At 36.5% G+C, this 24,268-nt stretch overlaps 1 protein-coding gene and 1 long non-coding RNA gene across 2 annotated transcripts in view; one reads left to right on the top strand and one right to left on the bottom strand.

Annotated features, from left to right (window-relative positions):
- The first annotated feature begins 2,328 nt into the window (after positions 1-2,328).
- LOC135073816 (RYamide receptor-like) overlaps positions 2,329-24,268 on the top strand; it is a 43,250-nt gene continuing 21,310 nt past the window's right edge. Inside the window, exons 1-5 of the mRNA XM_063968017.1 lie at positions 2,329-2,972; positions 3,678-3,876; positions 6,761-6,829; positions 20,910-21,068; positions 24,140-24,227. Of these exons, the coding sequence (XP_063824087.1) occupies positions 2,329-2,972; positions 3,678-3,876; positions 6,761-6,829; positions 20,910-21,068; positions 24,140-24,227 (1,159 nt within the window). The remainder of the gene's footprint in view (positions 2,973-3,677; positions 3,877-6,760; positions 6,830-20,909; positions 21,069-24,139; positions 24,228-24,268) is intronic.
- LOC135073820 (uncharacterized) lies at positions 14,686-17,045 on the bottom strand. The gene is made up of 4 exons (XR_010257713.1): positions 16,790-17,045; positions 16,024-16,238; positions 15,619-15,846; positions 14,686-14,881 (listed from the first exon to the last, which is right to left on the bottom strand). It is a non-coding gene; the product is annotated as an uncharacterized LOC135073820 (long non-coding RNA).

The raw sequence follows: 24,268 nt of genomic DNA on the forward strand, positions 1-24,268 counted from the left end.
TCCATTTCTGAACATAAAAATCTTATTATGTATAGCTTATTGGAGGTTATGTCCAATAAATAAAAAATAAGCAGTCCCTACATTAAAGTAGTTTTAAAAGTGGTTTCTAAAGCATTTATTTATTATCTCATAGACCGAAAAACAGGAATTTATGAACATTATTACTGCTTAAACATACATGGTTTACTCATAGTTGCTGCTAGTTTCAGTCCATTTTAATGAAAATTGTTGGTTTGTAAATACAGATTTTGCAACGTAGTCGCAACCTGAAATATTTGAGCTTGATTTTATAACATACCAAATTCAGCCCGATTTAATCATCAAATTTTGACTCAATAACAACATTGATAATTAGTTCCAAAGTCAATTTGCCTTGCAATAGGTCAACCAATATAATTCTAACGGGATGATACCCATCTAGGCGGGAAATGTATGCGATGAGTGGAACCACAGTGAAAGAGAAAAGTAAAACTACTTTATACCAACCACTACATGGAAATCCTCGTCATTCAAAACAATGTTGTCCTTTAGAAAGGATATTTTAATATTATGGTTAAAGCCAATATTATATTAATTTTCACGTTATCTCGAACCTTGTTAAAAAATTTGAAAGTTGTCTGGCGACAGAGTATGCCGTGAATAAAATTTATAATCATCAGTGATTATTCAATACATAAATCTTTGCAATAAATAAAAAAAAAACATTCCAATCATTGCTCCTTGTGATTGTGACACACAAAGTGGGTCACGCAGCATCATCATCATCATCTTTATTTTAGCTAAATGACGTCCACTGCTGGACAAAGGCCTCCCCCAAGGCTTTTCATAAACGGTCCTGCGCTGTCCGCATCCATGTTCTTCCCGCGACTTTTACCAGATCGTCGGTCCACTTAGTAGGATGCATGCCCACGCTACGCCACGCAGTATAGTTACTTGTATTAATTTTTAGCTAGAGTAGACTACTTATTACTATTTCTTATACTATGGTACCTAGTTCAGCCGACCAAAACGTATGGCCGTCCCTGAGCTATCCATCTGCAAATTAGCGACCTCCCTTGTTTATGGTCGAAGCTAGCGTGTCCAGTGGTGCTATGATTTGAGTGTAGTGACTGCGGATTTGTAGGCGGTTCAAAATATTAGTGAAAGACTATGTATGGTGAATAATATTAGTAACGCTAATAGATCAAGAGCAAATCTACTTAATTCATACAGTGTGTAAAAGTGTAAAAGAAACAGTGACTTTAAATAATATTTCCGAGAGGAGACCCCCTGTAATGTTTATCTGAAAAATTTACGAATTTCTCAAAATTTTACGTGCGATACGAAAATACACCTCAAATTGTTACAATCCATAATAACATTGTTTAATTGTTTTTAGTTTCTAGGAAAAGTCGAATGAGGAACAATGATCCAAGTGTAATTTGTCACACATGATTAAAGTAATTGTTTAAACTGGCACTTAAGTCATTGAACGCCGAGACGCTAGACACAATGGAAATTGTATTGTTCGAGGCTCACCGGTGAGCCGCGTGGCGTCCAACGTGTTTAATAATGATGACTTCGTGGAAGAGAAATAGAAAAAAAAATATAGTGAAAAACAACTCTACCTAAATGGTTAATATTTAAACTAAAACCTTTACTGGCACTTTCTGTTTATACGAAGCCTAAACGAAATGAATATTTTATATTTTACCCCGAGCTTTTTACTATCCATATAAATAGTGTCTCAAAAGAAATAGGCTAAGAAGACCGTGCTTGTTACGAAAATATTCCTGAATAATGAGGGTAAATTAGAATCGTAGTGAGTGTAAATTGAGCAGTTAAATTCACTAGAAAATTTCATCAATCATTTTCTTTTCATTTTTAATGGTTAACGACATGAGCTTTTAAGTGCTTAGTATAAACTTTGATTCCTATACTACTTTCTATTTACATTTTTAAAAGCCAGGCTTCAGCGTAACTTTTAAGATTAGGCCGCTAAAGAAACACACAAAGCTTTGTACAGAACTTTCAAGATTTAATTAGTTAATCATATCCACGACCTTATTAGTACTTTGTGTACTCTGCTATCATACATAATCTAATAATAAATAATAATCTTTTGGGAGCGCCAAAGTCAAAGTAACAAGTAATTTACGACGTCAACATCAACTCACTAATTTCAATAACAGTCATTAATTTATCCGATGGATTTTTGATGGATCATGAAGAAATTTATAGACCGTTAAATGCAACGATGCTATAAAGTGATTGTATTGTTTCAGGTGAACACATTCTCTGGTCGAGGAGCGCCGCGCGTGCCGATATGCGAAGACGTAAAGATGCATGATGTTGGACGTCAATGAATACGATTTAGACGGCTATGACACGAGCACGGCGTACGCTGAGCTCACCACCATCACTGCAAATGACGAGTTTACGAACACAACTGCTCCTACGAACTCAACATGGCCAGATTACACCGCTGTATGCACCACGGAGTCCTCGGACGATTTCCTATCATCGCCCTTATTCCAGTCGTGTGTTTACTTCATGTACAGCATAGTGTTTGTGATAGCCCTTTTAGGGAACGGGCTGGTGTGTTTCGTAGTGCAAACGTCCCCGCGTATGAAGACAGTGACGAATTATTTTATAGTGAATTTAGCTGTGGGTGATATTCTGATGACGTTGTTTTGCGTGCCGTTCTCTTTTGTGTCGATGTTGGTGCTTCGGTATTGGCCGTTTGGGGCAGTAATGTGTAAAGTGGTGAACTTCTCTCAGGCTGTGTCTGTGTTGGTGAGTGCGTATACGCTGCTGGCGATCTCTATCGACCGGTACATGGTGATCATGCACCCGTTAAGGCCGCGGTTGGGCAAGACCGCGGCGAAGCTGGTGGTGGCTGCGGTGTGGGGCGGAGCCCTAGCCACCGCGGCCCCGATCCCCATCGTGTCGCAGGTGCAGAGGCCGACGGAATGGCATCGGATATGCGAAACGTAAGTATTAGCATAAAATTAGGTATTTTTATCCAGAAAAAAATTTCAAGCACCAGTGCTAAAGAACGAGTTCTGAAGTTTTTCTTATTTGTTACTATAACGGGCTCAGCCATTTCTAGGTTGATTATTCAGTCTATCTCACTCAATACTCATTTTCACGTTATCTTAGACAGGTTCAGGGTAACAAATTTTCGCATATTGTGTTAGGGTCCTAACGAATATTAGTAAGAAATAAAATAGTGGACTGTATAAAAATAGGTTGCTGGAATTCTTGAAGTGGTATTCCCGATAACTTTCTCGCAAATAAGACGGCGATATCCTAAAGGACCATTGTTAGGGTCCTAACGAATATTAGTAAGAAATAAAATAGTGGACTGTATAAAAATAGGTTGCTGTAATTCTCGCCAGCCTAATTACAATAAATTATGAGAGTACGCGGTATTCGTGCGACGACGGTGGTGTCCAAAGGCGAGAGTGTGAGCCGAGCGCAGCCGATGATGACGCTGTCGGCCCGAGGTGACGTTAGTCCTTGTACGCCGCCCGCACGTCTCCTCCCGCGCGTTGTTGGGTTCCCAACATATTATCGTGTCCTATTCTTTGGTAGAGATGTACGTCAGAACTATAGTGAACTGTCCCAGATCTTAAAGCCGTCATTAGCAACAGCAAAAGACAATAGCCATAACATAAGCCGCAAAATGTTCACAGGGATATTTGCCTCGAACAGTGGGGTCGTCCCGAGCAGAGCGAGCATTACACGTGCGCGCTATTGGCGCTACAGTTTATGCTGCCGCTGAGCGCGCTAGTGTGCACATACGCGCGGATAGCGCACGTCGTGTGGGGCGGCCGCCCGCCTGGGGAGGCGCAGTCGGCAAGGGACTCGCGTATGCAGCGGTCTAAAAGAAAAGTAAGTTACGTCATAATAGGCTAGTTTCCTAAACAAAACTTTCAGTCCGTCAATTACATTATCAAAAAATATTGGACACGTATATTTTTATTGTTCAATCAAACAAGTAGTTACGAAGTTAAGTAACGTTGAAGTTCCGCGTGACGTCACAAAGTGCTAAACTTTAAGCATGCATTGACGTCACGGGCCTCTTCTTTTGAAATTTGGTGCGCTTTATCTCTTTCAATTTAAAAAAAATATGTGTAGACTATGTTTTGATAAGTTAATTGACGGACTAATTCAAACTCTTTCTTTTTTACCCAGGAAACATCCCTATTGGTGTGATATTCGCTGAGCGCGCTATTGCAATGAGTTTGGATAGCGCAGTCAATGAACTATCCAAAATAATTGATCTGATCGTAGGATTTATTTAAAATGCAAGGCAAGGTGGTACTTAGGCATCTTTGAATACACAAGAAACAAACGAGTGTAATAATGAAGAAACAATTTTACAAAAACAATATTTTTAACACATTTCCTTGCGAACAGATCTTTCTCTCTTCACAGCGGCACTTCTCACGAAACAGTCTTAATGAAAAGCAAACATTTTCTTCGAGATAATTTGCGAAAGTCATATCATGTAATGTCTATTAAATTTAATTTAGCTGCTGGCGCTATTGTTAAGCGTTTTGTGTGCGTGTCCACAAATGAAGTTTACACGAGTTATTATGTGAAGTGAGTAAGCACCAAGATTTACCGATTTGACGAGTAAAAAACCGGCCAAGTGCGAGTCGGACTCGCTCACCGAGGGTTCCGTACAAACCTGCAAGGTTTACAAAGTTCGTTCATTACGACAATCGAGTCATAACTATGGTATTTTTATTGCAAAATGAAATTCATAAGTTTATATTTATTAAAAAATATATATTTTGTAATGTAACTAAAAATTTAAGGTTTTCGGAATTTTTCCTTCATGTGTGCTATAAAACGTTGCTTCATGCCAAATTTCAAGATTCTAGGTCGACTGGAAGTACCCTTTAGGTTTTGATTCCCTTGCGAGTACTTGCGAGTTTCAAAATATGCAGCTTAAATTGCTGTTTCTTTTGATTGCGTTGACATAGAAGTTTGATTTTGTTACAACTTAAAGGTATTATAGACCTGAGTATTTGGTATGAATTTCAATTTAATACCTCTACGCGTTTATGAGGAAATGGGTAGTAAGTTTAAAATTATTTAAAAAAAATATATTATGTGATGTAACTAAAAATTTATGGTTTTCGTAATTTTTCCTTTATCTATGCTATAAGACGTTGCTTCGTACCAAATTTCAAGATTCTGAGTTCACGGGAAGCACCCTGTAGGTTTTGATTCCCTTGCAAGTGTCGAAAATTTGCGGCATAAACGGCTGTATCTTTTGATTGCGTTGGCTTAGAAGTTTGATTTTTTCACAGCTTCAAGGGACAGTAGACTTGAGTAATTGATATAAATTTCAGCTTCATACCTCCACGCGTTCCTGAGAAAAAGGGTCTTGACAGACGGACGGACGGACAACAAAGTGATCCTATAAGGGTTCCGTTTTTTCCTTTTGAGGTACGGAACCCTAAAAATAGGCCATGGATTTGATCCAACACGCAAACTTCACACACGCCCGTATTCACAAACATTACTATGACGTCTCACAGTGCGTGTGGACGTACAGGGTGACACACGAACCAATCACAGAGCACAATTCAACGCTGTGCGTTCGATTTGCTGCTTTACATAAGCAAGCATCGTTTGTGAATATACCTACGGGCGACAATCAACTACATAAATGTTTGTCGTTAAAGTTGTCACTGCTAGTTCACTGAGCATTCTAATGCCACATGAGTGTGGAGAAAGCACACGGATTTTTTTACATTTTAAAACACTCAAAGTTTTGTTTCAGCCGCTGTTTTATAAAAATTATATGAGTTATTGGAGCATACGAGAGTAGGAGTGGGATCCGACAAAATTCAAGGGAAACATTTTAATAAATTCAATATTATTTGTGTGTGGGTATTAAATATCTGAGAAATGCTCTTTGGTATAATTAATTAGGTATAATGGACATTATAACCCATTTGAATGATATGTGAATATCTTTAGTATGTGTTTTTCTATTATTATTGTAAGTTGTTTCGGCACTAAAATTGTTTTAAAGTAAATATAAAATGAATCATTCAACGCGTACATCAAATATTAGAACGAGCTTCAAAAGTGATACCGAACCAGAAATAATTTCAAACAGTTTATAAATACTGGCTAGATTGAACTTCAATATCTGGCTCGGTAATAAATGCACATTTTGAACCATTTTATTGCCTTTGATCAAACTGCATGTGCTTGCTCATTTGAAAGTAATGAATTTTTTATTACTCATTGAAAGATAATAATTAATTAGCTTTTGAAAACTTGGTAGGTATAGTAAACATTGATATTTAATTTAAGTAAAATTTTACCGTCACATCGGACCGTTCGGTCGGTCGGTCGTCATATAGGACCGTTTGTAAAATTTTAAAAGGGTTCTGAGTAATCCTTCCTTAAATCTATGGTTCTATCTAGGTATTATGGTCCAGTGCATAACTCAGCCAATGCCTGAGGTATGGGAGCGACTCAGGAGGGTGTTGTCATTGACGTCAAACGTCAGCGAGACTTCAGATTTAGGCTTCAGATATCGCTATAGTACCTACCTACCTAGGTGCTTTATGCGGCGCTACTTGGAAAAGCGTCCTCCAGCAATAGACTTTTATAGGCTGAAATGATGGCGGTGATGATAATGAGGATGAAGAAGAAGATGATGATAATGATGAACAACAGTTTTATTTTGCTTCAATGGTTTATAGATTTTATTCCAAAAGGTCAATAAGCTTTGATTGTATTCCAGATGATCAAGATGATGGTGACCGTGGTGGCCGTGTTCACGATCTGCTGGCTGCCCCTCAACGTGTTTATTGCAAGTACTCGTTGTGTTAATGTTGCATGATTTAATTACTTAAGCTTCAACCACACCAACGAGTGCAGATCGCCATCGCCGGCGCGATCATAGGCCAATGACAGGTCGCGCGGATTATCATAGGTCGCGCGGACTATCATAGGTCGCGCGGACTATCATAGGTCGCGCGACCTATCATTGGCCTATGACTGCGCTGGCGGTTGAAGCTTTAATTAAGTTTCAACCACACCAGCGCGTGAAGATCGCCATCGCCGACGCGATCAAAGGCCAATGACAGGTCGTGCGACCCATGACAGTTCACGCGACCTGTCATTTTCCTATGATCGCGCTGGCAATGGCGATCTGCACGCGTTGGTGTGGTTGAAGCTTTAATTACTTCATTATATTTTTTGGTCTATCTTGTCTGGCTAATGAAAAGAAAACATATTTGTCTTGAGAGAAAATTAAGAGCGGACGAACCTTTAACGCTCGATAGCATTTTAGTAAAAAGCTATTAGCATACGGGTTTATTTATTTATTTTTATTTACACTTTTGCACATACAACTGTACAGTGGCGGACTTAATGCCAGGTGGCATTATCTGCCAGTCAACCACAGGTCGAGTAGAGAGACTTAAGGCGGTGTAATAAATATGACGTTTAATTAATATACTTACATAGAATTAGATAAAATAAATAACATACGAATACATATTAATATAATAGACATACACCTAGATACATAAACATAATAATTGGCGTACACTTAACACCTGTCAGAGATAAGAGAAAAAAAAAAGGTACAACAAGGGTTTAATACATAAAATTGAGTAGAAATTGAGTGGGTGACGTAAACCAACACATTTAGTATTTCCTGGAATATGAGCCTTCCAGGATCTAACAGAATATAGTATATATTTTTAGGTAATGGAAGATTTTTTACAATAATACTGTGATTTTAGTTTAACACCTACACTAACAAATTCCAATTTAGAGGCTAAGGCTTGAATAAGTAGGTATTAATATTTAAATAGTAATTTTCTTAAAAATCTTACCTCTCAATAAAGTTTCACTAAAACGTTTATTCTATTAATATAGAGAACAATAGTGTCTGGAGGCTCAAGAGGATTTAAGACACTATTAAATTAATCAAAGATAAATGATGTAACGGTTAAAAATATAAATGTGATAAATAAGTAAATAAAATAAATAAAATTCATTGTCATCATCAGTATTAGCTTACCTTTCATGCTGCTAACTAATATCGTCAACATGATCACGAGTATTAATGTAAATGTTGCTAACGAGTATAATTTGAGCGCTGGACGCAGGCCGCTACCAATCGATCAACATGGAAAGCATTGGGGGAGGCCTATGTTCAGCAGTGGACGTCCTATGGCTGAAATGATGATGATGATGATGATAATTTGAGTATTAATCAGTTGCGTGCCCTGAGTGCCCGAGCAACTGCACGCAGGAGGAATTAATGAATACTGCTGACAACGCCACTCTCGTAGCGGAGTTTTGGGCTGACACTGTGTAGGTTTGTTGTCGACACGATAAGAAGAAGAAGAACATAGTTAACACTCTAACCCGTCTTGCTTCGTATTAAATACCGATACACGCTAAAAATATGTAAGTATAAATAAAACTTGAATTGTGAGTCAGCATTTGAGTTATTACTCACGAGTGACCAAAATAGACCACTCTGGTACAGATCTGTGAGATTACATACCTATTTATCAGGATAGTAACAAGCTATCCATCAACGCAGAAGTGATTGCCCTGTGGGCTAATTCAAATGCATTTGTCGAGAGTAGAAATCGTCTGTCAAATAATTTTCTAGTAATCAATTTTGAACTGATTGTCAAGGTAATACAGTTGAAAATTGAATATCAAAGCCAGACTACGCCTAATGTCAGATCAGCCGATGGTAGATGCCAAATTTCCAATATCGCGTACGAAGACGGAGAACTTTGTCAATATAGTGGTACATAAGGGTCATAATTAGTGGATGCCGACGATTTTCGCGCTGTCATCTCAACGACTGCCCACCCTTGTCGTTAGAGCAGTCGACTGGATAGAAAGCATGGAATTAACATGGTGATTGATAAACTAGGTGCAAATAAGCATAGGTATTTTATAACCACAGAATGCTTTTTGCTTAAATTTGAAAATAAAGGATATTGTTCTGCGTCCATACATCGTTCGCCCCAAGACCCCCAAGCAATGAAATAATGATTTTTATATGTGAAATTACTTAACGATTGTCACCTTATACTCCACTAGCTTTTCGCTCGCGGCTTCGCGCGCGTGGCCTACATTAGGTACCTACATATTTTACGGAACCCTATTATTTTCCAAAATAAAATTTAGCCTGTTACTCGTGGATAATGTAGCTTTCGAATGGTGAAAGAATTTAATAAAAACGGTCCAATAGTTTTTGAGTCTATTCATTACAACCAAACAAACAAAGTTTTCCTCTTTATAATATTAGTGTAGATACTTAAAGCACGGATAAGCGGGAGATTCGTTACAATAGGAAAAATGCTTCAGATTTTGAGGTTATTAGCATAACAGAAGTACATTTCCATTTTCTATCTTCTATAGGTACTTATAATAAATCTGTAGAGAGGTCAACTCTGTACATGAAATATATTTTCAAAATAACTATCAGGGGGTGATACTGATGCCAAAAATGCAATCAGTAAAATTTTTGTCTGTCTGTCTGTCTGTATGTTCCTTATAGAAACAAAAACTACTCGACGGATTTTAACGAAACTTGGTACAATTATTCTTCGTACTCCTGGGCAGGTTATAGTATACTTAGGAATTCCCACGGGAACAGGAATTAGCGGGAAAATCCTTTTGTATGAAAAATCTAAACCGCTTAAGTTAGACGCTTTAAATTTCGCACGTAGGTACTTTAGTAAACTAATTCCCACGGGAACTTTAAACACTTTAAATCGTAGATCGATAAAGAACCCCTTTGTCAAACCGTATGAATAGCAGCAAATAGAACTTTGCGTATTGGAAAAATAGGAATGCCTACGGAAAAGCCAAACATTTTTTAAAAAGAAGTTAATATATTTTACTTACATTTAAATCCAAAAATATCTTTATTCCGACCCAAGGGTAAGTAGGCAGTTATGTAGATATAAATGAAAATACGTATGTAGGTACTTATTATTTATTAATGGTCATGTTCTACATTTTCTATTAAATATGGGCCCAATACATCAATGATGTCGCCATCACAACAAAGTACCATAAATGGTTTAACGAGATTCCGATATTTGTATAGGGAATAAGTTTTTTTTTTGGTATGCATAATTGCTACTTTTTTGCACATAAATCGATGGCTCCTACGTATAAGGGCGAAACTGCCGCTTACGCCTTTTTCCAATTATTTAAGCAATGATTTCACTTTGCTGTAATCTATAACATCAGTAAGAAAAAAATTTTTTTTTTCCATTAGATACAAAATAAAATTTTAGGCAAATAGGCGTATGTGCAAAACTACGCCACGTATAAAGCCCAATCATACGATTCGTCAATCTATACGAGTAGTTGCTTACATAAACATATATTTTTTATAATCCAAATCTTAAATAAAGCCATGAAAATATTTAGCAAATTGTTTTATTTATAAATTATGACACATTATATAGTTATTTAATTTTTAGCGTTAAGAGTCGCATCTCAAACTAATTTGAAAATTATAAATAACTTGAAAAAATCGAACTGCCTAAGGCATCGTGGGTTCAATGCCCGCCTTAGGCAATTCGATTTTTTCAAGTTATTTATATTTTTTAAAAATATGACACATTATGTTAAAAGACCTAACTAAATCTCGAGCGCAGTATATGGGCGTATTTGCGTTAAAACGTAAAACGGTACATTAAACGACTTTTTTTAACTGATTTATTATTGATATAGCACATGATAACATGTAAAATAATTACATGCATAAATAAAGAGAGTAATCGCTTAAAATATTATATTTACGTTGTCATTTAAGTCTCTTTACGTTGAACAATATACATGAAATTATAGAAATATGCCGACGTAAAAGGGCAATGCGTAAAATCTCAAAATATATAAGAAAAATATAAAAATTGATAACAGCAGTAGCAAAAGCATTACATGTTAAGGCTAAATGTGAAATTTCATTAAATTCGTTTTAGTAGGTCAGAAGATATGACTAAAAAATATGGTTCTGGCCACTAAAATGGCTCTCCTGTAAAATTTACTTTTTTCACTTACGCCAGTATACGTAGGAGCCATCGAAATGTATGTATATGTTACGGTCAAAGTGATAAATGTGAAAATTATGAATAATCGCCGGTTATTATGAATAATTACCGCATGAGTTGGTAAATGTGATTAATATAAGATCATTTATGTGTGTATAAAACTAAATAGGCGGCTTAGGGGTGGCCCAAGGGCCACCCCCGCCGCACCTTAACCTATTTTTCACTTTAAATCAAAACAATATGTTATAGGCATTATGGCAAAGTAATGTTATGCAAAAAACATTCCAAACTCATTTTGCCAAATAATATTAATATATGATATCAAAACGTTCAAAATGTGAGGCTGTACATGAGCGCTGTACACGAGCCGGTGTTCTCTTTTAGGGTATTTGTTAGTATTAAGGTTACATTATGAAATAATCACTGATAAATGTGATAAATTTATCACTTTTACCAAGCCTGTCGGTAATTATTCATAATAACCGGCGATTATTCATAATTTTCAATTTATCACATTAACCGTAACATATATACCATCCATGATGACAATAGCCTTTCTTTGTGGTAAATCGTTTCCTGGCTTCCCGAAAAGAGACTGGAACATAAAGGTTTCTTTGGGCTACTTCCTCTCTACTAATATGTTGTAACCCTAAATGGACCCATTTATGCAAACAGGAACCAACCCACACTTTGAGTGAAATTGAGTTAAGTACATAGATGGCGCTCAAATAACGCATTCTATCTTCAAAAAAATTATGGTACATTTTTAACGACTAACAACAGAGATACAGCACTGTCACTTGCGGAACCAACCCGCTTTGGCCAACTTTTAAAAACTATAAAGAACTATACAGCATGGTCCCTAAGAACTTATTTAAACTAATTATGCAAACTAGAACCAATGTTGGTTGGTTCCATTTAGCAAAAATTGTTACAAAATTTTTATAACTAAACAGAACCAAAGATTGTTTGCTTAGTGGAAATCAGGTTAGTCTTGAAGGAACCATGTAGCATAGTTCTTGATAGTGTTAAAATTAAGCTATTTAAAAATAAAAAATCCGTTCTTATCGTTGCGTTTGTACCTTTATCATAAAAAATGACTTAATAATAACAAAATTTGATGAATAAATTTATGCATTGAAAAACTCTACTCGAAAAAGATGAAACGAAGCAGTATGAATAGTATGATCTATGACCTTAGCCTGTTCTTCAAAACGAAATAACGACGTTGACAGCTCATGAATGAGACGATTCTCGATGACTCTCGAAAACAGCTTGTAGACATGGCTCAGAAGTGAGATGGGTCTATAATTCTTCAACAAGGTTTTGTCGCCTTTTTTGAAGAAGAGTATCACCACATTACTGTGCCACACCGTAGGCGTTTTTTTGCTCAAGGATGACAGAATCAAACAGCTTCTGAAGAATCTTTAGTACCGGCGTCCTCTGCTTTCAGAAGCTCGGCCGTGATTCCATAATCACTCGGTGCCTTGTTATTTTTCAGCTGTTTGAGAGCCATTCTAATCTCGTACAGGCTGACGTCCGGGATATCTTTGGTATAGTGTCGGGTCAATCTAGCTCTTGGGTTTTCAGCTAGATTTGTGACAGGTGTATGTACACTCGTGTATAATTATCCGTAGAACTTCTCAACCTCTTTCAATAACTCAAGCCCCGACGAGATGTCTCTGCCATCCTCGGTCTTCAGCTTGGTCAGTAAGCTTTGGCCAACAGACGAGATCTCATTCCAATACTTTAGTTAGAGCCCTTATTACGCTCATTCGCCTCTTTTATACGGTCTGTATTATATTGGGGTAGGTCGCAAGTCAAAGACTTGGAAATCTGTCTGTTAAGACGCCAATACCGAGCAGCATCTTCAGAGGACTGCAGAACCAAGTTTCGTCACTCTTCCATAAGTTTATTGGTGAAGTCAGAGATCTTTTTGGTTCCTTTTGAACGACGGTTTTTAAAGATCTTAGACCCAATTGTCCACACTACTGGTCGTTTGAACAATTTCCACGAACCTGTCATTGTATTCGTCCACATTTTTTCAATCTCCTAGGCATTCGAAACGATTTTGCAACTCGAGCTGAAAGCTTTCGGGGTTTTAGTTGGATGGACGCTTCGCGGAGCGTAGAATTCATCAGTCGATACTTCTCGAGCTTGGGTCCGATATTCAATGTGCCTCTTACCATTCGTTGATCACTTTCTGTTTTGACCGAGTTGATCACAGATACATCATTTAATATATGCTTCTACGTCGACAAGATGAAGTTGATCTCATTTTTTATAGCGCCATTGGGATGCAACCATATCCACTTTCTCTGCTTTGGCTTCCTGAAGAAGGAGTACATCATAAAGAGGCTCTCCCTCTCCATAAAGCCAGCCAGCAGTCGGCCACCTGCGTTCTTCTCGCCGTACCCAAATTGCCCCACTTTCAGCTCAATATCGCTTCGTTTACCCAGCTTCGCGTTGAAGTCCCCCATCGTAACGGTAAAATGGGACCGGGAGGTATGAATGGCTCTGAAAATATCCTCATACATAGTAGCTACTTCGTCGTTGGGGTGTTCCGTGGTCGGTGCGTATGTATATACCTGTATGACCTCCAGCGAATACCTTTTGGTGATTCTGAGTATAAGTTACGCTACGCCGAAGCACTCTCGATCTGGACCACGTTGTTGACAAGGGACTTGTGGACGATAAACCCGACACCACCCTAGGACTGCTGGTCGCCCTCCCGGAAATAGAGCAGATTTCCGGATTTGAGGATTATGGTGTCCTCCCACTCTCTTCGGACTTCATATAATCCTACGATATCCCACCGCTAGTTCGGCGAGCCTCATGTCAGTCCGCAGTATGCGAGTGTTAAAGATTGCCAGGGCTAGAGATCCGTCCGGTGCTGCAGGAGTTTTTGTCGCCTCTTACGACACGCCATTCATGACACGCTGTTTCTGGTAGGGAAGAGTACTTATTCTTTATGGCCGTTCCCACACGGCACAAAGAAGTTAATATACAGAAAAATATCAGAAGCAAGGCCGTGATGACAAAAAATGACATGGACTTACTTTAGCTTACTGGAAAAGCTATTCTGAGGCTAAACTAACAGAATATTAAAAGTATTCTGCATCTAATACCAAAACGACACACACCATTTCTACAAAACCCTGAAAAGCAGCAACATAGAAGACCATATCGACAATATTACCGGGCCTATCGATTTTGAGGTAGAAGACGATAATAATAGTAATTTTAGTTTGAAGGGTTCGTGATTCCAATTCACCATCTAATAAAAGGCATTAAAATCTATATTTTATATAGAATGACTTTTAATTTTAGATATATCACAACAATGAAATCTTACATCCATTTTGCAAGAAGGAACTAAGCAACAAAAAATGTTTTTGCAAGAAAGAACCAACCGGTTTTTAACGATTTACTTTAACTTTAACTTTACAAAATTTATAAATCTGATATTCCTAGATAGGCTGCAGTATCCCACATATGATTAACAAGTAATCATTCATTTATATATTATGTATGTATTTTGCGCACTCTTTTTACAAAAGTCTCATTTTCTCGAAACCACCCTGCTGTGGGTTGGTTCTTGTTTGCATAAATGGGTCCAAATGTGCTGGTACGAAATGTTCCTCCATCATACTGCGTGCTTTCATTACATATTTTGTAAGAGTACTCCTTGAAATGCCAAGTAATGTAGCTATTCTGTCATCTGAATCACCGGTCCTCAGCTTCATTAAATAAGCACCAACTGTAGTAATTCGTGCTCTCTGATAGTATCTATGGCAAAGAAGATCTGAAGGACGAATCTGAAAATAAAATAAAACACCAGATTCACAGTTCAACAATAAGAAGAGCAATATTTATATAGGATTAACGACTTTTGTGTGTAACGGAATAGTAAGATGAGTGATGAAAGATAATTTATGATTTGAACGCTGAATGATGAGGAATGATTGGTCTATGGAGGAAACGAAAGGGATGAATGAGGAACGAGGATTGAGAGTGAGAATAGTGGTAGTTTAAAAGAGTAGTCTGTTGTTATGCAGGAAGTATAAATAAAACTTTACTGAGTTTATTTGGCTCAGGGAATTTTTAACTGGCTTTATAATAGTAAAAATTATGTTTAATATTATGTAAGTAATAATATTGCAATATTTTAATAATATAAGGAAACGATAAGTGATCTATAACACTTTTAATATTGTGTGGCTGGCATACATTTAGTATGGAGGCTGAAAACATTGAATTTTCGGATAGATCCAGTTAATTCTGTAACTATTTACTGATACCGTTAGAAAGAGCTCGTGAAGCACTTTCAGGATGAGTAACCAGTTTTTCGATATCTTGTGTAGTTTAGAAATAATCGAGTGAGATCACTTATCGTTTCCACCCTGTATAACCTGTATGGATGAGAGTAGTGGCAGATTGAAAGCAATGGAAGGAGTTGAAGGATGGGAAGGCTGATTCGGAAAAAACCTTTTTTATTATTATAATAAACCGGCATAATTATTTTTATGTATTATAAAACTGGCAGGGCTCTTACCTCTCTGGGTTGAATCCAATTTCGAACAATGTTTAATATATCTTGATTATTCTCTGTATCCAAACAATGACTTCAAGTTCGCAATAATGAACAACCACATCCAACACAAACTTGTTGGTGACCTACCAGGGCACCGGTTGGCATATCTGGAGAGTCTTGTGAAGTAGGTGTGGTATCTCTTTGCAATAATGAGTGACAAGCCCCACAGATGTAGTCATTTGCAGTAACCTGTTTAAAAATAATAATAATTAGAAATAAGTTTAAAAAAATTATCAGTTTTTTAATGTCCCGCACTTAAATTATTTTATTTTAGTATTAATTTACAGAAACCAATAACTTTACAAGAATTAGACTGATTGTATAGCCAATAACATTTTATTAAATAAGGACTTTAGCGTGCATTACCTCTAATGGAGTTAGTCGTTCCACAATTATGTTCCTGATGTTAATATGATGTTGAGTGTTAGTTCTCAGGGACATGAGCTGATGTGAACGTGTTCTAGGCTCTAGTGTTCTACTGCAAAGCACACATTTTCTGCTAAGATTTGAAGTAGATGCATTTGTGTTGTATCTTGGGCTTGGGTCCAACATGTTGTGCATATAAGATCATGAGCTGTAACCTGTAAAAATAAATAGATTCATTGCATGCCATGCCACACATACTCCTGTGCGTTGAATAAATTGAGCCGCAAACCATAAAAAAAATGATAATTCAATATTATAAGCTGTTAGTAGAATTTTGGGTCAGAGGGTAGGGTTAAACAGCTTTAGTAAATAAGCATTGTTGTTATAATAATTAATTATGACGTGTTACAAACTTAGTTACAAAAAATAATAATCTAGGTAGTAGTCTTAGTTCCAAAAAACAAAACAAAACAAGCTTTCATTGAGAGCAGGGAGATAGTGTCAAAGTAAATAATTCCTTAGATTTACACCAAAACCAGCTGGATTGTCAACATAATTGTTGTTTCGCTCATGCCTCCATTGCGCTGTACCATCGACTAGTTTCTTACAATCGAATCGGGCCTGGCTGTCCACACTGTCCAGGGTTGAACCACAGATAATAGCGGAACATTCATTTCAAGACAACCCGCCATGAGAATGGCAATTCAGAAGTTTGGCAAGGCTAGTACTTATTCATAAGATTGCAGAGCAAAATGTAGGTACTTACCGATCGAGGTGCTGCCCATTGTTGTGTATAATTAAGTTGCTCATTTTCTAACACCATAGAACCACCAGCCGAGCCTTGGCCGAGCCACACAAAAACAGTAAATCCCAGGCTGAGTATGTCGTTATTGCAATCAATCAGAGTCCGTTTGAATAGCCAAGTTTGTAGTTAATAAAGTTCCGAAAATAAAAGCTAAAACACAAACGAATCACAAAGAAGGATCAAGCAAGACAGCAACACAGCAAGAGTGAGTGAGAGAGAAAAGGTGATGCGAGTGAATGACAATTTGACTAACAAATAGGGATGTCCATTTAGAATAGACATAATCGATTAAATTGATCGTTTTTGAAAAATTTTATTTTTAAACATTGTGTTGCTATAAATATTTATTTTATTTATTTAATAGGACAACCAGCAAGACATACACTGGAAGACAATCAATATTTACAACGTATTTAACTTAATCTAAGTGCTGCCTTAATTATAGGTTGCCACGGCATGCAATAGTGGACTTATACTTAAACAGTGTCTACACTTAAAGAAAAGAGTAAATATGTAAATGTAGGTAAATAAATGTGATTAAATATACATAAAATGCAATAATCCACTGAAGCGCTGCGGGCGCGGCGGATCTGCGCCCGTCTAAAGGTCTAATGATTAGACTCTAGTCTAATCGATCATACCATTATTTACTTAAATCGAATTAAAAAAGCGCATCTCTGTCTCTGCTCTGTCAATATGTCGGTGACTTTGATTTCGTTTAAATACTTTTAAAATATTTTTTCGAACTGCAACTTGTCCGATAGGTTTGGACACTTGCAAGTAAATAAATAAAATATACATAAAATTATGGTACATACTAAGTCTTTGAAAATCTTAGGGCGATTTTTATCAATGTCCTTTGTCTGCTCGATTGCATTGATGGTAAGGAGCAATGGTATTATCTATAATATCATTGGTAAGGAGGGACTGTTCTAAATACATATTATGATAGTTGAGATGGTTGAGAATATTTCCGGGTCGATCGCTTCCACCTTCGGCCTAGATAGTACCTACCTACCTACTTATACGCCAAACTATCTTATGATTGTTATGCATTGTTAAGTAGGGTTATAATACCTAATTATGATTGTTATGCATTGTAAGTAGGGTTATAAATAATTATAATTTACATAAGCAGCAGGTCGGTTATTTTTATTTAGGCAAATGTAATATTTTAAAAGACAATACGTACGATCAGATATTAAGATCAAAGATAAAGATTTCTGCTGTGAAAAAAAATATAAAACAGCTAACTTCTATATCAAGTTCCAACGTCGCTATACGTACCTACCTACTTAATGCTACTGGATTATACGTTCATAGCTCAGAAGTTTAGTCCTTTTTCAGCAGTGTTTAGTAAGAATATTATTACAAATGGGCTTTTAGGGATTTTGTTCACATGGAATAAACGACAAAGTTCTTAGTTACTTATCCAATAGGTAGTAGTAACATATATGTAGAAAACAGGAACTTAGATGCCAACGAAAGAAAATAGGCTATCAAATGTTGTTTTGGGGACTTACCTTTATAAAAATATCACATTTAAAAATTCATACCATTTGTTGTTATTTAAAAAACAATGTCAATTTTGACGATTAACTGAAAGTCTATTATCTATGAATATAGTAGCGATATATGGTATCCAGCGGCAATGGCAGTGCAAAATTTTGACAATGACTGTAGTTATCATACTTCGAGTTTGTCCATGGAGACGGCAAAAGTCCTTTAGTTGGCCATAAAGTAAACTTAACGGAAAATGTTACTTAATTGATACCGAGGCGCAACCTGGAAGCATTGCTAAGTGTGCTCCTCGTTACTGGTTCATCGTTCGTCATCGTCATTGTTCGTAAAAACCGGGTCGCGGCAGGCAAATAATAAAATTAGTCTTATGTCTTCTCCCTTATTAACTTCGATGGATAAATAGCTAAACCTCCTTGCGCGTAACTGACGTTTGTTGGAAAACCGATTTTTTCAGGCCATCGGATTTTAATTTCAAAAGTCATTGACCAATCCCAGTTCATATAATAACTATTATGACGTTTTCTATTGGCCAAAAGATTTAACTCTCTAAAAATCCGCGTGCAACCATATCCTGCTTAAATATTGTGCACTTTATTCAGCACAGATTAAACAAGCTAAATGACAAATAGAATAGATTGAAATGACAGATTGCACTTGAATTACCCTACTGGGATGTTTATAGACTTTTTCGATTGCCAATAGTTTTAAAGGTATATTCATAATGCTACGGGGGCGGAATGATTGTGTCACTCCTTGCGCTCGAGTGCACTTAGGTATAGGCTAGTAAAATAAAACACAAAAAATAGTCAAATCGGATTGAATTCCTTCGAAAGATTTTATTGCTTTAATAGCTACACAACACATCAGTAGGTATTCCACCATTTAAACTTTACATTTTCCAAAACAGATTAGGTATCTTCTTTTTATCTCTTTTTATACATTACTGCTTTTTGAATCAGTAGAATCTTTTTTATACTTAGGCTGGGTAGCACCATCTTACTTTAACTTTGCCAAACGTCAAAAATCTGTCAAACTTTTACGGTTTACGGTTAGTTACGGTCAAATTTAGGTAGTGCAACTCAGCCTTATGCCAGTTTTCACCATCAATCCCTAATTTTAAGTGTCCCTATGGTAACACTTATCAGACATTTTGTTTTCATTGTGTAAATGGGCATTAGTGACACAAAACTTTAAATGATGTAAGAGATCTCATCTCACTAAATTTTAGACAAACACGTAAAGCATTTAATAAACTCTGTTATGGATTCCTATGGACAAATCTATGGTCCATAGACTCCAGGTCATGGAACGTCGTTTAACATGATTTAATGTGAATATACCTTTATTCGGCGACCTTCGTAGTCACACATTGTGGAACGGAAGTGAAACGCTGCTGGAATCCATCCAGAAACGATTCGAGTAACTTTAAAACTTTTTTATGGGTGATGTTCAATGTTATATAACATATGAAATTATAATCGTGCAATAAACATAATGTAAATAATGGTGTTGTAATATTGAAAATAAACAAACAAACTATTTTTTGTGCATCTTAATTTTTTTTATTATCGCTATATTTGCTCTGATCGACCAACGTCACTATTAATTAAGCGGAAATCGTAATCAACGATCCATTAATTTAAATTATGACAAACTAATACGAGTATTACACAAACCGTATGTGTAGCATTAATTGCTTCCGAAATTGATTCGATGTAGTCCTATAAATAATTCAGGTCAATAGGTACCTACGAGTACATACCTCACCTGTGGAAGTAGCGAAGCAATCACGACGATCTTTTATGTATAGAAACTGTTCGCAAAATCCAATTTTCTAACAGACTGCAAACAGAAACAATCGTTTTCGCTACAAACAGTTGATATGAAAATATTCTGTTTTTTCAGTGACCATTTGGCGCTGTCAATGACAAATTGACTGTAATTACACTGTCTGTTGGTAAACTCTAACCGAGTCCAATTAATTTAGAAGAGAGGCTCTCTTTCATCTCATTTGATAAATAAATTACCTGCTATTTTTGGTAAAAATACTTTGTTACGAAAGTCTGTGTTAAATTGAATGCGGTCGTAGCTGATGGAAACAAGACGCGTATCTAATCTAATTGAATTATTAGGTACAAATTGGTGGCGTCTTAATACGTATTTGAGATGCATGTTTGTGATTGTAGTGGATTATGTTGTGCATGCTATTTTCGGATTACTTACTGTCTTGTTCACTTTCTTTATGGTTACCTACTTACCTATTGCCTATATCTAATTTAAATAAATAAATAAGTAGAGTAAATAAATAGTGGCTGTTAACTAAAATCTCCTATGGTAGAGAGTCCGTGGTATATTAGGCCGATGTTTATTATTTATGAATGTTATATTTATTAACATAGCTTAATATTTATGTTGCGTTTTCTTTCTTTTTTTTCATTATTAAACATTAATAATTTTTCCTGCTTACCCCAACCAAATGCTGAGACAATATCATTAGCAACTCCGCATTCACTGATTTAGACTTTAAAGATTGCATAATAAGTGTCTCTTTTGCCTGCAGATCCTATGGTCGGTGCACAGCGACGAGATCAGCTGGGCGTCGTGGCCGGGCATGCCGTACGTGTGGTTCGCGAGCCACTGGCTGGCCATGTCGCACTCCTGCTACAACCCCATCATTTACTGCTACATGAATACCCGCTATAGAAGAGGGTTTAAACAGGTAATAGCTGAGAGCAGAGTCAATGACGGCGCAGATGTTTTGCCCTGTTTTTGGGAAAAAATAATTCGATGCTTGGTTAGGACCCTTCACGAATGGTAATAGCAGCAATCACTGGTCTAACCTACAAAAACATAATATGGTCTAGCGCCCTCGTTGTTCTGTGTAAAAAAGTCAGACTTTAATCGGAAATAAAATGGTTAGTCTAAGATCAACTGGACGTCGTGGCCGGGCATGCCATGCCGTACGTGTGGTTCGCGAGCCACTGGCTGGCCATGTCGCACTCCTGCTACAACCCCATCATATACTGCTACATGAACACGCGCTACAGAAGAGGTTTTAAACAGGTACAAATTAAGAGCTTTTTGAGAGCAATACTGCTTGATGTATAAAAAATCCTCTGTGGTCAAAGCCTCCAAGACTCTCGATTCAGAAGTTTTTGGTTCAACTAAAATTATTAGTCTCAGATCAATACTCAATAATTTACTGCTAGTAGATATGGTAGTGTCACGGTAGCACCGATTTATTTGAAAATTCGATTAAAATTTGCAGTTCACAAACTAGACGGCACTAGTTATTGCGTGCGAGGATTTTTCAAAACTATTCTTTTTCTTTTTATTGTGCCCGAGGATAGTTTCTAGAGAGGCAGATATCTAAAAATATTGCATTTTCCACGCAAGTTTGGTTTATTTATTTTTTAAAGTGGCATTTTTTCCCGCTGAAGTTTATAAAATAAGATAAACGATGTTCATCACATCCTTGTGGAATGTGTTAATTTTAAAAATGAAAAGCACGCGCCGTTCGGCGTCCCAAGAGTGTAATTAAGAACATGGAAGCGCGAGCTGTGGCGCGAGTTACACCTCTAATTAAAATATATTTAAAAAAAGGAACTCCTCTCTGGAGGGAGATTTGTTTAGTAAATGAGAGCATTTCAGACAAAACAATACTATTTTAATTAAAGTCGTACCCGTGACTTAAATAAGGCATCCTCTCAAATCACTGGGATACTTCATTAGGGATCGACCGAAACGCAGACATTGCAAGTGAGTCTTATTAGTTAAAATGCATTTAAACGGAACTTGAAGTTATTTTTAAGTTTGATGTTTTGTTGTTTCACTACTTAGGTACGTCTTCATTTAAATACACTTGAATAAGGAGTTATTGTTTTATTTTTGTTCATAAATTATAGGACTTATCGTATTACTAGTTCGTCTTATCGTAGTACTACGTATCTTAATAAGAAAATCATTGTTCTCAAATAATATTTAAGTAAGGTATTTACTTACTTTTATCATACAAATAAACTATTGGAGTTTATAGAAATACTATGTAGACTTGCTAGCAGGTCAATCCACCACAATTTTTTTTTTAATTTCACCCATGGATTTTGAAATATACCTACCTATTTTCTTATTGATACAAGATTTGAAATAAGTTTCCGGCAATCCTAATTTTCTACAACTAGACCTCTTAACCAAATCATGAAACTTTTACCTAAATAAAACTAAGATTTCATTTTTGCTTCAATAACAGTCAAAGCTTTGGTACATTGAAGAAAATTGCTGAAAGTCATTGGGGCGTGCTTATTTTCTTCAATTAAATGCTTTTAAGAGTTTATTTTAAATGCACCAGTGAGTAGTTGGAATGGCATTTTAGAGAAATAGCAGTTTAACTATCGTATTTATAAAATTTGAGTAGAAATATTACATAATTCTTATAAAATGGTCTAATTGAGTGCCATCGAAATGCGGAATAGCATTGTTTAAAAGTGAAATATGTGCTATTCTTGGAGCCATTGAATCACTAACGCCCGTATTCACAAACGATGCTTGCTAAAGTGAAGCAACAAATCGAACGCACAGCGTTGAATAGAGCTCTGTGATTGGTTCGTGTGTCACCCTGTGCGTCCACGCGCACTGTGAGACCTCATAGTAACGTTTGTGAATACGGGCGTAAGTGATGAATGATGCATGGGCGCAGACCTCTTTGAGAATTGAAAAGAATAACTGCATCTGTATAGGAAGATAGAGTTAGTGATCTTTTCTTACTACATCTTCAGCTAGCTTCAAATTCTTATACTTACTCTCCTAGAGTGTTCTGTCAAACACATGAAAAGAAAATAAGTACGTTTTATATTTTGCAATTTTGCTCATTGTTGCACGATGTCTGTTAGTAACCTTCACATAAATACACGAAATCGGCCCTCCCTATGATGAAGAACATGATGTATTAAAAATGTGAACCTTTTTCTATAAAATGAATTGGTTTTTAAAATGCTCGGTTAACTTAAACAGAATATGCAACAGCTGCGACACAGCGGTAACATTTAATAAAAGCGACTTTAATAAACTTTTTGAATGAAAAAGCTTCGATTCTGTTCTATTTTTAAATTTTTGCCTGTAATAAAATATATTTTCATCATCATCAGCAACATGACGTCATGTCATTTCCACTGCCAGAACAGCCAGATCCTCTTTGAAAGATTTTCCTACACTTCCCAGGCTGGTCAGACTGGATGGCGAGACAAAACCATTAAGGCTGGGTTGCACCATCTTACTTTAACTTTGACAAACGTCATAAATCTGTCAAACTCCATACAAAATGCACCGGTTATCGTTATATTTACCGACAAAGTTAGGTGGTGGAACTCAGCCTAAGCCATTTAAAACTAATAGAATAGAATGAAAACGTTTATTTTGCTGCCATATTAAAATAACATAGAATAAACACAGTCAACTTTAAAGGCTGAGTTGCACCATCTTACTTTAACTTTAACAAACGTCAAAAATCTGTGAAACTCCATAAAAATGATGGTTATCGTTAAAGTTAGTTGGTGCTTAGTTACTCAGCCTTTAGGCTAACATTTATGTTTCTAAATTAACCATGGTATCATTTGGATAGTATTCTGCCTTTGATCATTTGGGATCGTTTGGATTATTTATAAAAATAAAAAAGTCATCAAACATGAATTCATATAATAAAATGTAATATTACAATTTTTACTTTGTGAACATTCGGAACCTTACAACTATCGATATGATAGGTATAGGTACACTAAAATTTTCTATTTCCAGGCCATAGGCTGGGTGTTCCGCGTCCGAGTGGACCCGCCCTCGCAGTCCTGCCACCGCTACAGCATGTGCGACGGAATGCCTATGTCAGGTAAGCAGTTAGTCTTCAACCACACCAACGCGTGCAGATCG

Source organism: Ostrinia nubilalis, chromosome 8 (assembly GCF_963855985.1).
Source record: "Ostrinia nubilalis chromosome 8, ilOstNubi1.1, whole genome shotgun sequence".
Taxonomy (NCBI): Eukaryota; Metazoa; Arthropoda; class Insecta; order Lepidoptera; family Crambidae; genus Ostrinia; species Ostrinia nubilalis.